We start from the raw sequence: 13,989 nt of genomic DNA, 5'->3' as shown, positions 1-13,989 counted from the left end.
CCTTACTGTTCTGGTTAGCTTTCCTTATTAATTAAGAAAAATGTGTCTTCAGCACTTATACTCTAATGTTTGCACACCCGAATTTCCTTTAGTCTTCTTTTTAGTACATTTGTTTTTTATATCGTTGTGCACCTCTTGGTGATGTGGTCCATAACTTACTCCTGTGAACCAAGACAGAAGTTTAGTTCTCATCTAGCAGGTTGTGGCAGATCCAATAGCTCTTCTGCTTTTATTCTCCTCTACTTCCTGGCTAAGCTAAAAGCTTAGATGATGGTTCCTAATATAGTTAAAATTATTATGTTGTCAGTTTTACTCCCTAAAATAAGCTCCTTAGAGAACTGCCCAAGGAGTGATATCAGATTGAAACTCAAGGATGTTCATAGCAGCAGTGTTTATAATAGTTGAGAAGTAGAAACAACCCCAAAGACTTTCAATATAAGGGAATAAATGTGATCTCTTGGGTGAAAGAAGCCTAGCATGTAAAAAGGCACACTGTAGTATTTGATTTATGGGAAGTTTTAAGCATTCAAGTTATGTTTAGTCAGATACATTTGGGTAGTGCGACTAAAGAAATGTGAGAGAGTGCTCAGTGAGATGGTTGGTTGGTAAAGTGCTTGTAATACCAGCGTGAAGCCCAGAGGGGTTTCTAGTCACAGTGTAGTGCAAAAAGCTGGGCTTGGCTGTGCATCTCTGTAATCCCAGACATGGGGGAGGCAAAGACAGGAAGATATGTTGGCTGTCTCGTCTAGCGAAATGGTGAGACTAGGTTCTGTCAGAAATCATCTCTCAAAAAATAATGTGAGAGCAACTGAGGGAGGCACCCAGTGTAATGTGTGGCCTTCATATGCATATGCACACATGTACACGCATACCCACACATGAACGCACAAACTTATACACCAAGAAAAGGAGGAAACAGATAAATATGAAAGAATAAGTAGTATAAAGTCAGGTTGCTCTTGCCTTTGTGCAGGAGAGACTGTGGAAAATATGGAGGCTTTGGAGGCTGGTAGGAAGGAAGGCTCTATTTCTTTGACTGGGCAATAGTCTCAGAGAACTTCACTTTATAAAAACCTGTATCTTTAAAAAGTATTCTTGCAGGCAGGAGAGATAACTCTTTTAAAAAAGTATTCTTGGGTGTGTGCTATTTTTCAAAATAAATACACATGGCTTAAACATGGAACTCTCCAGATGTGGTGCCTATAATCCTAGTGCTGAAGAGGCTGAGCTAGGAGGGTTGCTGGTGCTAGATAACATGGACTACACGCTAAGACCCTGCCTCAGATAAAAGAGGAGCAGGAGTGTGGGTAAGAACCCCTCTCTAGAGTAACACTAAAGGTAAGACCCTGCCTCAGATAAAAGAGGAGCAGGGGTGTGGATAATCCCCTCTCTAGAGTAACTAAAGAATAACAAACAAAGACAAAGGAACAAGTGATTTTCTTTTCTTTTCTTTCTTTCTTTCTTTTTTTTTTTTTTAGAAGAAAGCCCTCTGTTTTATCTCTTTCAGTTGTGGCAAGACAGAGAGCTCTTTCAAGATCTGAATTTATGTTACAGGAAGTTGTTCCTTCAGATCTCTGGCAAGGGGAGGAGGAGGTAGATAGGGCCAGAAGCAGAGCTCTGTGTCTCTTTGGATTATATGCATTGCAGAAAAGTTTTTGTGTTGTTGGAGATTTTGTGTTTTGCTTTGTTTGTTTTGTTTTGTACTTTCTCAAAATGAAGAGAGAGTTCTCAGCAATAAATTTTAGTCTTTTAGTATATGTTCTTTTGGGTTTTCAGGACAGAGTTTTTCTGTGTAGCCCTGTATATCTTGGAACTTGCACTGTAGATCAGGCTGGCCTCAAAATCATAGAGATCTGCCTGCCTTTGCCTTCCCCAGTGCTGGCATTAAAGGTGTGTGCCACTACCACCCTGCTGTGTTTTTGATCTTTAAAACAATCAGCGTAGTTGAGAAAAGACCAGAAGAGTTATATTGATATAGTTAGGCAGATAAGAAACCTACTGTCAGATTTGTTAGGCTACCTCCCCACTTGGATTAAACCAAGTTCCTTGATGTCTCACAGTGTTGTTACCCTGATGCATAGTAACATTTGAAGAAATCCTTATATTCCCACAAGTAGTTTATAGTGAATTGATGAAGGTAGAGATATAATGGGCAGTTGCAATATCCTGTCAGAGAGATTTGAATAAAGAATAGTGGAACAAAAGAGAAGGGACACCAACAGTATCACTTAAGAGAAAAGAAGAAAATAGAAATTCAGCTTTAGCCATGATGAAATTAAGTCCCTGCGGAATTCTGGATAAAGATATCTAGAAAGTAGTTAGGGAACGGCATTCTGGAAACTGAGAGAAATTGTGACTTGCCATCAGCATTTAGAAATAGTTCAGTTACAGGTAATTGAAACTGTGAAAAGATGAATTTTATTGCCATTAGCAAAAATCTTGAAGACCAAATACACTTATTTAAATTATAGCCAGATGGAGAAAAAGGCAATGAAAAGCTAAGAAAGGAGCATGAAGACATAGGGAGTAAATGGGCAGTTCCAGAAGTAAAAGAAGTAGTTTTTAAAAGGCATTTGTAAGCTTTTGATTAAATACAGTGAGTGAATCCATTTATAACAAAAATATGTATTAAATATAAGGTCATGAGGACAATGGGAGAAAATACTATAGTAAGTCAACAATAGGTGTCAACAATATTTTGGAATACACACAAGTAAAACAGGTGTCAGAGATTTGGGATCTGTTTTGTTTTCTATTTTGCAGGGAGCATAAAAAATAAAAAGGACAAGTTTTATTTAAATCTACAGCTCAGATACCAAAAGCAGTAGGGGCTCTGGAAGGGAGTAGTCCATGTGGTACTTTAAGCAAGGATTTGGATTTACCTAAAGAATAGTCTGTGCTTTATTTCCCTTAGCCTGGTCCATACAGGCACTGATATGCACATGTTTTCTGAACTACCCTGTGTCCTGTACATGCTTCTAGAACTTTGCCCAGGTTTGAATATAGGAGAAACAGGGGATCATGACCGGGGAAGAAACAGGAAAAAAGTGTATAAAGCAGAAGAAAGCTTTTAAAAAATGTAATTATTTTTCAGAAAGTTATATATAAATAAAACAAGGAAAAGATGATATTGTCTTTTAAAAGGTGCAGTGTAAGTAAAGTTTTTGATAATTAAGACTATGATACTAGAGTTTTTTTAAATCAGCACAAGGATTTTAAAAAGTAAATATTCTAGAAAATAAGAATGGTAGGAATTTTTAAGTAAAATTTTTAATCTTCTAATTTAAAATTTTTAAAATATTGAATTATCCTGAAGATGTTACATGTCAATAATAAGTTCAGGTATGAGAAGGGAAGAGAATGGGATGTAGTGAAAGGGGACACATAACACACCCGGACACACATAGAGAGAGGGGACATGCACACATACAGAGAATATGAATATACTTATCAATAAGACAATATAAGACAGTTCCCCGGTGAAAGATATTCAGAGTCTACATTGTAAACCAAGAAGGTACCCTGAATGTTCATCACATTGTGTCTTAAAGACCACAAGCTAACCCAGACACCAAGGCACACACTGTATTGTTCCACTTACAGGAAACACCCAGGATAAATAAATCAAGCGATAGAAAACAGATCAGAACCTGCCAGGGCCTGGAGAGGGAGGCTGGGAATAAATACTTAATGTTTATGTGGCTTCTTTTTGAGTGACAAAAATGTTTTAGATATCACGAATATACTAAATATTACTGAATTGCTTCTTTAAAATGGGTGGTTTGTGAAGTTTAGTTAGAGAAAGATGGGGGGGAGTATAAAAAATACCTTTGGGTATATGGCCCAGTGGTATAGTACCCTGTGTTCTTTCTCCAGTATGAGGGCTAGAATGGGGAAGGAGAATTCAAGAGCTGTAAGAATACAAAGAAGATTCATAGTAAACAAAATTGGTAGTAAATAAACCCTGAAGTATTTTTTTTTGTCTCTCCCTCCCTTCTACATTTCAAACTCTGTATTCTTGTTTTTTTTTTTTTTTTTTTTGTTTTTTTGTTTTTTTTTTTAGTAATTTATTTTTATTTTTTGTGAATTGATGTGAGCGTGTCAGATTCGCTGGAACTGGAATTACAGACAATTGTGAGCTGCCATGTGGGTGCTGGGATTTGAACCTGGTTCCTTTGGAAGAGCAGATAGTGTGCTCTTAACCACTGAGCCATCTTTGTAGTCTGTATTTGTTTTTTTTTAACATTTATTTATTTTACTTTTTATAGATGATTATTTTGCCTACATGTATGCATTTGTACTATGTGCATGCCTGGTGCCCACGGAGGCCAGAAGAGTGTGTCAGATCCCCTAGAGCTAGTTTCAGGTGGACATGCCACCGTGTTGATATGGGAACGGAACCAGTTCCTCTGCAAGAGCACTTGCTCTTAACCACTGAGCAAGCTCTGGTTTTTAGTAGTTTAATTTGTCAAGCATGTATTTCTCATTTATGCTGCTTGTTTGTTGTGATGAGAGCGCTTTGTGCCACATCATTACTTAGGGTTAGGTTAATAGTCTTTGCCATCTCAGAAGATTTTCTAGAGTTCCTGTAGTGTGGGGAGAGTGTGAGCAAGAAGTAGGAAACTCCCGTCCTCTCTTACATGCTTTGGCCCTGGCTAGCATAAGTCTATGGAACTTTCTCAGGGCCACAGAATTGGGGTATGTCACCCCCAGGTATTCAGGAAGGACAGGCAGATCCAGTATTATAAGCATTAGAAGTCCTTCCTACCCAAGAGGAACTGGATTCAGATTGTCATTGGACTCATTCATGTAGAAGCCAGGAAAGAGCAGAGCAGTCTGCTTTTAAAACTCTGAAGGGAAATTTCTTGTAGAATTATGGGCCTAGTTAAACTGTCAAGCAACTATCGGTATTAGTGGAAAAACAGCATTTTCAGGGGAGAAGGGTGACAAATCATTTACCTTCTGGCGATTCTGTTTCATGAAATAATCAGAAATTATGTTACAATAATAAAATGAGAGAATAAAACAAGATTTAGAGCTCAGGGTCAAGAGTACAGTACAGGATACAGTTGAGAACAGGTAGTTATGTCTTGAGGACTAGTGCCTCTTCAAATTGTCTAAGTGTGAAATACATCTGTTGCATTAATCTGTATTCTTAACTACTTTGGCGCATGAAAGGTAGAATTCCAAGTTCAAAGCCAACATAGGCAACTTACGTCTCAAAATGAAATATGAAAAGAGGACAAGAAGTATTGCTTAGTGGTAAAGTAGCTGCCTGCTTTGAACGAGACGCTTTCCTCAGTCCCTACTACCCTTCCTTCCTAAGAACCTCTCTTTGTTTTAGAGAAAGGCAGATAAACAGTGGGTGAGAGGCTAGGGTCAGATTGCAGGGGAGGAGAGACTCCCCTGTCAGTGGAATAGGGGAGAGACAGGAGGAAAGGGGGGAGGGTGAAGCCGGGAAGAGATGAGGGAGGGAGCTACAGCTGGGATACAAAGTGAGTAAATTGTAATAATAATAATAATAAATAAAATAATAATAATAATAAAGGAAAAAAAAAGAAATGGGAAGGAGCTGTGGACTCAGGCAACCAAGAGGTAGTGGTGTTGGAGTGACTTCAGTGATTGATTGGAGGGCGCAGACTAAGTTGCAGTTGAAGACTCAAAGAACAGAGAAATTGTTCTAGCACAAAGGAGTTGACTGAAGGACAGCAGCTGATACACAGGAGTAGAGAATGAAATAGCAGAATGGATACGTTATCTGCCTCAGTGATGTGCAGAATGTGGAAACATACATCAAATGCTAAACCACATGCTTTTTTAAAAATTTCTTTTAAATAGCTAGCTCTTCTAAAGTCATCATTTTCTTGGTGTATGTTATTTAGACTCTTCTGAAGTGTGTCAGTAGGAAAGAGTAAACTATCAATATAGCATTGTTTCTCTTCTTTAAGTAAACTGCCTTCCCAGAATGCCTTTATTTCAGCTTCATACCCATGACTTAAAGATTTCACATTGTTTTTTGTTGTTGTTGTTGTTGTTGTTTCCTTTATACGAAGGTCTGCACTTTATAGTATGGTGATATCTAATGAAAACAGAAGGCATAGTCTTTTCCTACTCCCAGTTTTTTGCATTAACGTGATCGTTTTAGTAAGTTCAGTTCTCTAGTTCTTCTTCCGGATTCAAGCTTTTTGTTGAAGCTTGGTCATAACGGGTCATGCTATCGTCTTTAAATTTGGTCATGGAATGTGTTACACTGCTCCACTCAGGGAATGCGGCTGTGTTTGAGCTTCGGTAGTAACATTTATTTTCTTTGGCAGAGAAGCTGATTGTCCAGGGGCATCTAACCAAAGTGGTAGAAGAATCAAAGCTTTCAAAAGGTTAGTTTTCTGTTTTCCCCCTATGGTTTTACAGTTATTTTGGATAATGAAAGTTAGTTTAAAATTTCAAGGTTGTTGTATTTTAACCACGGTTTTATTTATTACTGCTTACAAAATGTCAATCTAGCAAGTGTAGATATTATCTGAAATATTTAGATGTCTATTTTAAGAAAATATAGGACAGTTTCTTTTAATGTAGGCATTTGTGTATGGTTTTAAAGTTAATATTTGTGGTAGGTCTGCTTCTGATCTTTCTGTCTTCTGTATTGTTATTGTTTTTAGTTTTCATTCAAAATTTTAGTCAACATAATGCAAACCTTTTATGAGTGAAAAATATTTAATTTTATTTTGAGGATTATTGTATCTTTAACATTCTTTTTGATATTCAGCATTTCTCTATTTTGTTATCTCAGTTCGATTAAAACATTAGTGATAACTTTTGTCAATGTAAACTGTTGTATTTTATAGTTAACAGTCCAATAATTTGCCAAAGTAGCAGGTTTTTTTATGCTTAAAAATTTATTATTATCATAGTGTTTAAACTCAGGGAAGAAAATTAAGGTTTAAAGCATCATACTGCTGCTTTTAAGCATAGGATAATGAAATAAATAAATCTGGTGGGATGTATTTTTTGTTAGAGTGGAACTTTAATCAGACTTTGCCAACATAAAATTTCACAATCTTAGCCAGTTAAAACAACAAACACTAAGTGTTTGTAACACTTTATTTTAGTACATTCTGTATTGTTAGAATAATGGGGTTAGCTTGCTTTTTAAAGTGTTTTTTAAAAAATTGTGTTATTTCAAATGTCTGGTAGCTTTCATTCTAGTTTTGTGCACAGTAGATGCCATATTAGGAGAAAGAATGCATAGACTATGCAATGCTAATATTGTTCTGGCAAACAGGCATAAGGTTTCAGAATAGTGAACTATTTTTAGTACATAGGCAATTTATTTCATCTTATTAAAGTGAGATGAGAACAGATTTTAAAATAGCCTTTACTTCACCACCTAAGTTCCTATTCTAATCTGTTGATTGAGTAACCAACACTTCACACTGGAAGCAAAGCAGAGGGAGAAGGTGTTTGGTATTGCCTTAAGAAAAGTGCCTTGCTGCCTTAGTACGTTAGTGTATTCTGGAATAGAATATATTTGCTTGAAATCAGGTAAAATTTTTGAAAAAGATGTGTGCAATATTACTGATTGTAAAAAATATACAAGGAAAGTTTTGGAGAACCTGTTTTGACTCAGCATTTCCACTTCTGGGTCTTTTCTTAGTTTGACTTTTGTTTTCTAGGACAGGGACTCACTGTGTAGTTTCATTTAGCCTTGAGCTCCTTCTCAGCCTCCTGAGTGCTGAGATTACAAATGGGAACAGCCGCACTTGGCTGGGCTTTTATCTTAAGGAACAAAGTGGACAAATGTTGAAGGTTCTTTGTTTCAGTCAGATATTAAATCTATTATGGTAAATAATTCCATGCAAATGAGTTTAATTCATTTTCTAACAATAATATAAGTATGTTTTATATTTTATAAATCAACATTTATTAGTACTTTTCACACTGCCAAACTGGGTGGTCATAATGGTTGCTATCTAGCTCTCTTGCGCCTTCTCCCCCACCATGTCTTTCTCTCTCTCTCCCTCTCTCTCTCTCTCCTACCCTACTCAGAGATGGTCTCTGTGACCCCCTCCTCCTTCCCTGATAAAACCTCCCACATGGAACCAGTCACGTGGCGTGGTTTATAAACCTGATGTATAACTTCGCTGTACAATCCTAACATACACTGCTTATAAAATTCTCATGGTTAACTAGATTTGGTACTCTGATCCAGCATACAGGAGGCTGAGGCAAGAGGGTTGCCATGAATATGAGGCCTTTCTGGCATAAATTGCAAGCTCTAGGACGATTAAAGATACGGAATGAGACCTTGTTTAAAACAAAAACAAAACAAAAAAGTGAATTCTTCCCTTTTTTTTCCCCAAGTGATTGGTCCATTGGTATATACAGAAATGGCCTATGGTTGGTGTGTTTTTTTTATAGTAGTTGTGCCTACTCAAGATAAAGTAAAACAGTCACCTTATATGTTTCTCAGTTTAGGAATAGTTTTGTTATTATGTTGGTAGCTTTTCCATTTTCTTGTATATGTCTCTTAACGATTAAATGTCAATCAGAAGTGAAATTTTAAAATACTTTAAGAGGGGGCTGGAGAGATGATTTAGCTGTTAGGAGTACTTGTGCTCTTCTAAAGGAACAGAATTCAGTTCCCAGCACCCATGTTAGGCAGTTCCCTGTTTTCTCTCTCTTCTGACGTCCATCTCATTTGCCTTTCTGAATGAAGATTGAGCATCTTACCCAGGATCCTCCTTGACTAGCTTCCTTAGGTGTACAGATTTTAGTATGATTATCCTAAATGTCTAAATATCCACTTATAAGTGAGTATATACCACATGTGTCTTTCTGCTTCTTGGTTACCTCACTTAGGATGATCTTTTCTAGTTCCATACATTTGCCTTCAAATTCATGATTTTCTTGTTTGTAATAGCTGAGTAGTGTATGTGTAAGTGTACCACAATTTCTGTATCCATTCTTTGGTTGAGGGATATCTAGATTGTTTCCAGATTCTGGCAGTTACAAATAAAGCTGCCATGAACATAGTTGAGCAAATGTCCTTGTTGTGTACTTGAGCATCTTTTAGATATATGCCTACAAATGGTATTGCTGGATCTTGAGGTAGCACTATTCGTAATTGTCTGAGAAAGTGCCAGATTGATTTCCAAAGTGGTTATACAAGTTTACATTCCCACCAGCAATGGAAGAGGGTTCTTCCCCTTTCTCCACATCCTCTCCAGCATGTATTGTCACTTGAGTTTGTGATCTTAGCCGTTCTGACTGGTGTACGGTAGATTCTCAGGGTTGTTTTGATTTGCATTTTTCAGATGACTAAGGAGGTTGAGCATTTCTTTAAGTGTTTCTCTGTCATTCAGCATTCCTCTGTTGAGAATTCTCTGTTTAGTTTTGTACCCCATTTTTTAATTAGAATACTTGGCACTACCAGAATCTTTAAAAGAGGTCTCCTTTCTTGTTGTAATTATGGTTTGCTGAATTTTCTTTAGAAATGGGCTGCTCATCTTAACAGGTACTTTCATAATTGTGAGTTTTAGATTGATTTTTCTAATGTGCTACTAAGAGAAGTTTCCAGCAGTAATGTGACCTTTCCCTTTGATTATCTTCAGACAATGTCCCAATTGCTCTGGGAATTTTGTTGTATTTGTTGTGCTTCCCTGATTACTGTAACAAAGCTCACTGCATTTTTGTTCCCAGTTGATAAGTGGACAGCTTGGATAACAGCCCCAGCCTTCTGCATAGCAGGCAGGATCCGCGTTAGGATTTGCTCTGAGCTCTGAGAAATAACCAGCATTGCATTTTGGATCAGGTGGTGAAGAACAAAGAGATTCAGAGATCTCAGTAGATTTTTAACAGTTTTGCGTAGGCATAGATTTTGAACTTAAAGCAGTGTTCTTGCTAGAAGGTGTTGAATTTTAATAACATTTTGACTTTTCTGTTTTTCCTGACAGAAAATCAGGCAAAAGCAAAGGAATCTGACTTATCAGATACTCTGAGTCCAAGCAAGGAAAAAAGCAGCGACGACACTACAGGTAAGTTAACTTAGTATTACAAAGCTGAACAGTCTTTTGGCAATTTAGGTTTATTGATTAAAATGTGGATGAAAACTTTAGAGTTTGTGTTTAACAAAAAGCAGTGCTTTGACTTAGCAGATCCTTCTATAAAATCTTAGATATTTTGTTAAAACTATTTTCAACTGTCCAAGTGTAAGAGATAGTTTATTTACTCTGATAATAATAATTTGCTGATAGATTTAAAAACTGTATCTCTCTCTCTCCCCCCTTGTAGACGCCCAAATGGATGAGCAAGACCTAAATGAACCCCTTGCTAAGGTGTCTCTATTAAAAGGTACTTTAATGTGATTTTACAACAGTTAAAGCCAGGATTATTAGACTCAGCGTTTGCCAAAAATTTGTTTCATGTATACGTAAAGCTTTACATTTTAGTTCACTGTTTTAAAAAGGTTGTTTAAAGTATGAAGAACTAAAGTTAAAAGTGTTGATGCTTAGTGCTTGCTAAGAAATATGTAGACACATTTAAATTACAGAGTAACTTAATTTGGTGGAGACAAAGAAGCAAGTGGTTGAACCTGAAATTCAGCTGTATTTGTGTTTTTTCTCATTTTCTTAATAGAAACTTATATGTACTTTTAACATAATCAGAGTAAGGTAAAAACTCTTACCTCTCTAGAAAAAAACCACATTATTTCTGCTGTCATGTGCTAGAAATCCTTAAATTCAAACTTTGCTGCTCTTTCTTATTTCCCCAAAATTATCTAGTTCTTAAGATTCTTTGAGAAATTTGGGGCTAGAATTATTATTATTTTTTCAATTACATCTTTTCTCCCTCTACCTCCTTTCATGCTTCATTCATTTCTTCTCGGGTTCATGGCCTCTTTTTCTTTACTTATTATTCTGTGTATATGCATAAGTGCATGAACACAGCCTGAACGTCTGTAGTATACTCAGAGCTGAGGAGGCAGCCAGTCAGGGCCGCATCCCTATGGGAGACTAAGTCTTTCTCTTTCACTGAGCTCAGAAATTTTACAGTAAACCTCTTCACTTTTTTCAACCCTGAAAGGGAAGTATTTTTTTTTTCTTGGTAGTTATTCTTTTAGAATACAGTGGGTAGGAAATACCAATTATTTACAAACTATTTTGAAATAAAGTGTTTTGGAGAAAACTTACTGATAAATCTATGACTTTTAGCATTTACTACTTTTCATTGCCTCACTTCATACAAGAAAGTTTCAGTTCCGTGGATGAGTATATGGGGATTGATGAACTAGCACCAGTCAGGAAGCTCTCTGGGAGAGGAACATTGGGGGTAGTCTCTAGAAGTTCCTTTGTGTGCGCACACCTATTGTTTCAGCAGGGCTGTTAAGGGTCAGTAGAAGGCAGGCTGAATTCTGAGATATGAGGGAAGAGGGCTTGCTCCGCCCTGCATGACCCTACTGCCGGCCTAGTTATGCAACCATGGCAAGAATGAGTTCACTCAGATTCTCTCATGTTCTTTCATCTGGACATTCCTACTTTCTTTTTCTTTTCCTTCTCCATGGACACTGAAAGTCACACTGTCTCTGGAAGCAGTTTTGACTGAATTCCACACTCAGGAAGTTCCTGAGGATTGTTGACCCGGGTAGCCAGTGTGCCCTTCAGTCTGATGACAGTTATCTTTACTTATTGATCTGTACTTCTCTTAGGTGACTCTTGGTGTGCCCAAGGCACGATTTCTTTCATGTCATAATAATTAAAAAGAATTAATGTTTGCACAGTTTAGAAATCTCCACAGAAACGTAAAATCATTGCTATAAGATGTTTGTTATACTGGAAAAAAGGGATGAGGGTGAAAGTCATTGTTAGAGTACCTGCCACTCTGGCACAAGGCCCTGGCCTTGCAAGATTTCCAGCATTGCAAAACAAATAAACCAGCAAACAAACAGGCTGGTACTGGGAAAGGGAGCACTGTTAGACAAAAGAGCTGATACTGGGCAGCGGTGAATGGAACCTTGGTACTTTATGGGACCATAAAAAAATAAGAAAGGAAATTAAGTAATAAACACTTATAAAGGTAGCAGTTTATATGGTCTTTTGTGCTGTATAAATCTCTCAAATCTTATCAGCTAAATTCTGATTAACTTTTAGGTAGCATTATGATTGTGTTAATTGTATTCAACTGTTACTAATGCTTTTTTATTCATTCAATTCATTTTTAATTATGTGTATGTACAAATGGGGGAAGACAGCCAACATTGACCTCTGGCCTCTATACTCACAAGTCCACAAGTGTGCATTCATGCATCCACATATGTTCATATCTGTATGGACACTTATCTACCCACATTTGCATGCATGAACACACACACACACACACACACACACAGCCTCTCTTTCTGTTCCTCTCTTCTTCCCTTCCTCCCTCCCTCCTAACATTTCTATATGACTGCTAACTTTTGCTAATGAAATAGTGTTTTAACCACAGCTATTCAAAGATTTTGAAGCTGGCTCTGGTGACACTTGCCTATAATAGCAAACCACATTTGGGAGAGCAGGAGAATAAGGAACTCGAGGCTGTCTTCGACTGCGAAGCAAATTTAGAGGCCTGTCTACCTCTCAATAAAATAGAAAGATTTTTACAACTTGATTTTTAAAGTTATTTTTAGAGTTACTTTATTTTTAATTAAGTGTGCATAGATACCTATGTAGAGGTATGTATACATAAGTGAAGATACCTTTGGAGTCCAGAAAGGTTATCAGATTCTCTGGAGGTGGAGTTACAGGCCATTGTAGCTGCCTGTTGTACATGCTGGGGTTTAAACTTTGGCACTCTCTCCACGCAGTACACACTCTTAATTGCTGAGCCATCTTTCCATCATCCTGCAGCTTGATTTTTAGAAACAGAATATTAAGCATCCAGAGCTTGGCTCAATGGTTAAGAGCATTTGTTGCTCTGGAGGACCTGAGTTTGGTTCTCAGTGCATGTGAGTGGTTCACAACCATCCATAACTTCAGTGTGAGGGGCCCAGGACCCTTCTCACCTGTGGGCACCAGGTGTGTACGTGGTACACCTGTACACATGCAGGAACAACACTCACGCACACAGTAAGATAAGTAAATCTTCAAAAAAGACAGAATGGAGTGTTAAGTCATTCCGTGCTTGATTAGGAGCAGGAGGATCTTATAAGAGTTGCCAAGAAATAATCATCATCATTACTTTAAGTGGTAGTTATTATTTTTTTTGTAAGAGTTTTATACATTCCTAAACCAATGTACTCAGTGAAACTTACTAGAAACACTTAAATTATGCTTGATTGTGTGGGATGATGGTTGACTCTATATAATGAGGTGCAGTAGCCTGACAGAACTTTCTGATTTGGTGTGGGGTAGTTGAGACAGGTTCTCAAGCTTGCAGTACCCCAGCTTTCTGAATGCTGAGATTATGGGGATGCACTACCACACCCAACTTGGAAATTTCTCTTAAAGGAAGAGGGTAAATTTTCAGACCCCATGGTTAACTTTTAGGACTGATTAGAAAAGCTTGACACTCATCTCCAAGTTACACCCATCATAGCCATGCAAAACAATGGGCCATCTCTATGAAGCTCACTTGCGTCATTGCAGTTCCTCCTGATAGCCTGTGCCACTGACATATTTATTGAACTGGAAGACACAGAAACAGGCTGATAAGAAAGCGACAGCCCCTTCTTCGCTTTTCTTTCTCCTCCTCCTTTCTTGGTTTTGTTTTGAATTTTGAAACAGTTTCATGTAGCTCAGTCTGGCCTTGAACTTACTGTATAGCTTGAGCTTCTGGTATTGCTGTCTCTACCTCTTAAGAGCTGGGATTGCAGGTGTGCCAACATACCTGCTTGAGGTTGTAATCTTAGGAGAGGTATGTCATTTTAATGAGTTGATGGGAACTTTGGAAAATATGCTTAACTTCCTGGTAAGGAACAGGGTTGGGGCAGTAGTCTGGATGGGATTCCCAAAGAAG

General features: G+C 37.5%; 1 protein-coding gene across 29 annotated transcripts in view; it reads left to right on the top strand.

Annotated features, from left to right (window-relative positions):
* Slmap (sarcolemma associated protein) overlaps positions 1-13,989 on the top strand; it is a 119,777-nt gene that overhangs the window by 81,675 nt on the left and 24,113 nt on the right. For 25 of the 29 annotated variants that reach the window (XM_060390732.1, XM_021656021.2, XM_060390741.1 and 22 more), the window contains 3 exons: positions 6,315-6,374; positions 9,951-10,031; positions 10,288-10,347. In XM_060390732.1, the coding sequence (XP_060246715.1) occupies positions 6,315-6,374; positions 9,951-10,031; positions 10,288-10,347 (201 nt within the window). Of the gene's footprint in view, positions 1-6,314; positions 6,375-9,785; positions 9,809-9,950; positions 10,032-10,287; positions 10,348-13,989 lie in introns of those variants that run through there. The other 4 variants (XM_060390730.1, XM_060390727.1, XM_060390734.1 and 1 more) reach the window with 2 other exon arrangements.

The sequence above is a fragment of the Meriones unguiculatus genome, chromosome 9 (genome assembly GCF_030254825.1).
Source record: "Meriones unguiculatus strain TT.TT164.6M chromosome 9, Bangor_MerUng_6.1, whole genome shotgun sequence".
NCBI lineage: Eukaryota > Metazoa > Chordata > Mammalia > Rodentia > Muridae > Meriones > Meriones unguiculatus.
Note: the sequence above shows the minus strand (reverse complement) of the source record. Positions and strands in the feature narration are given on the sequence as shown.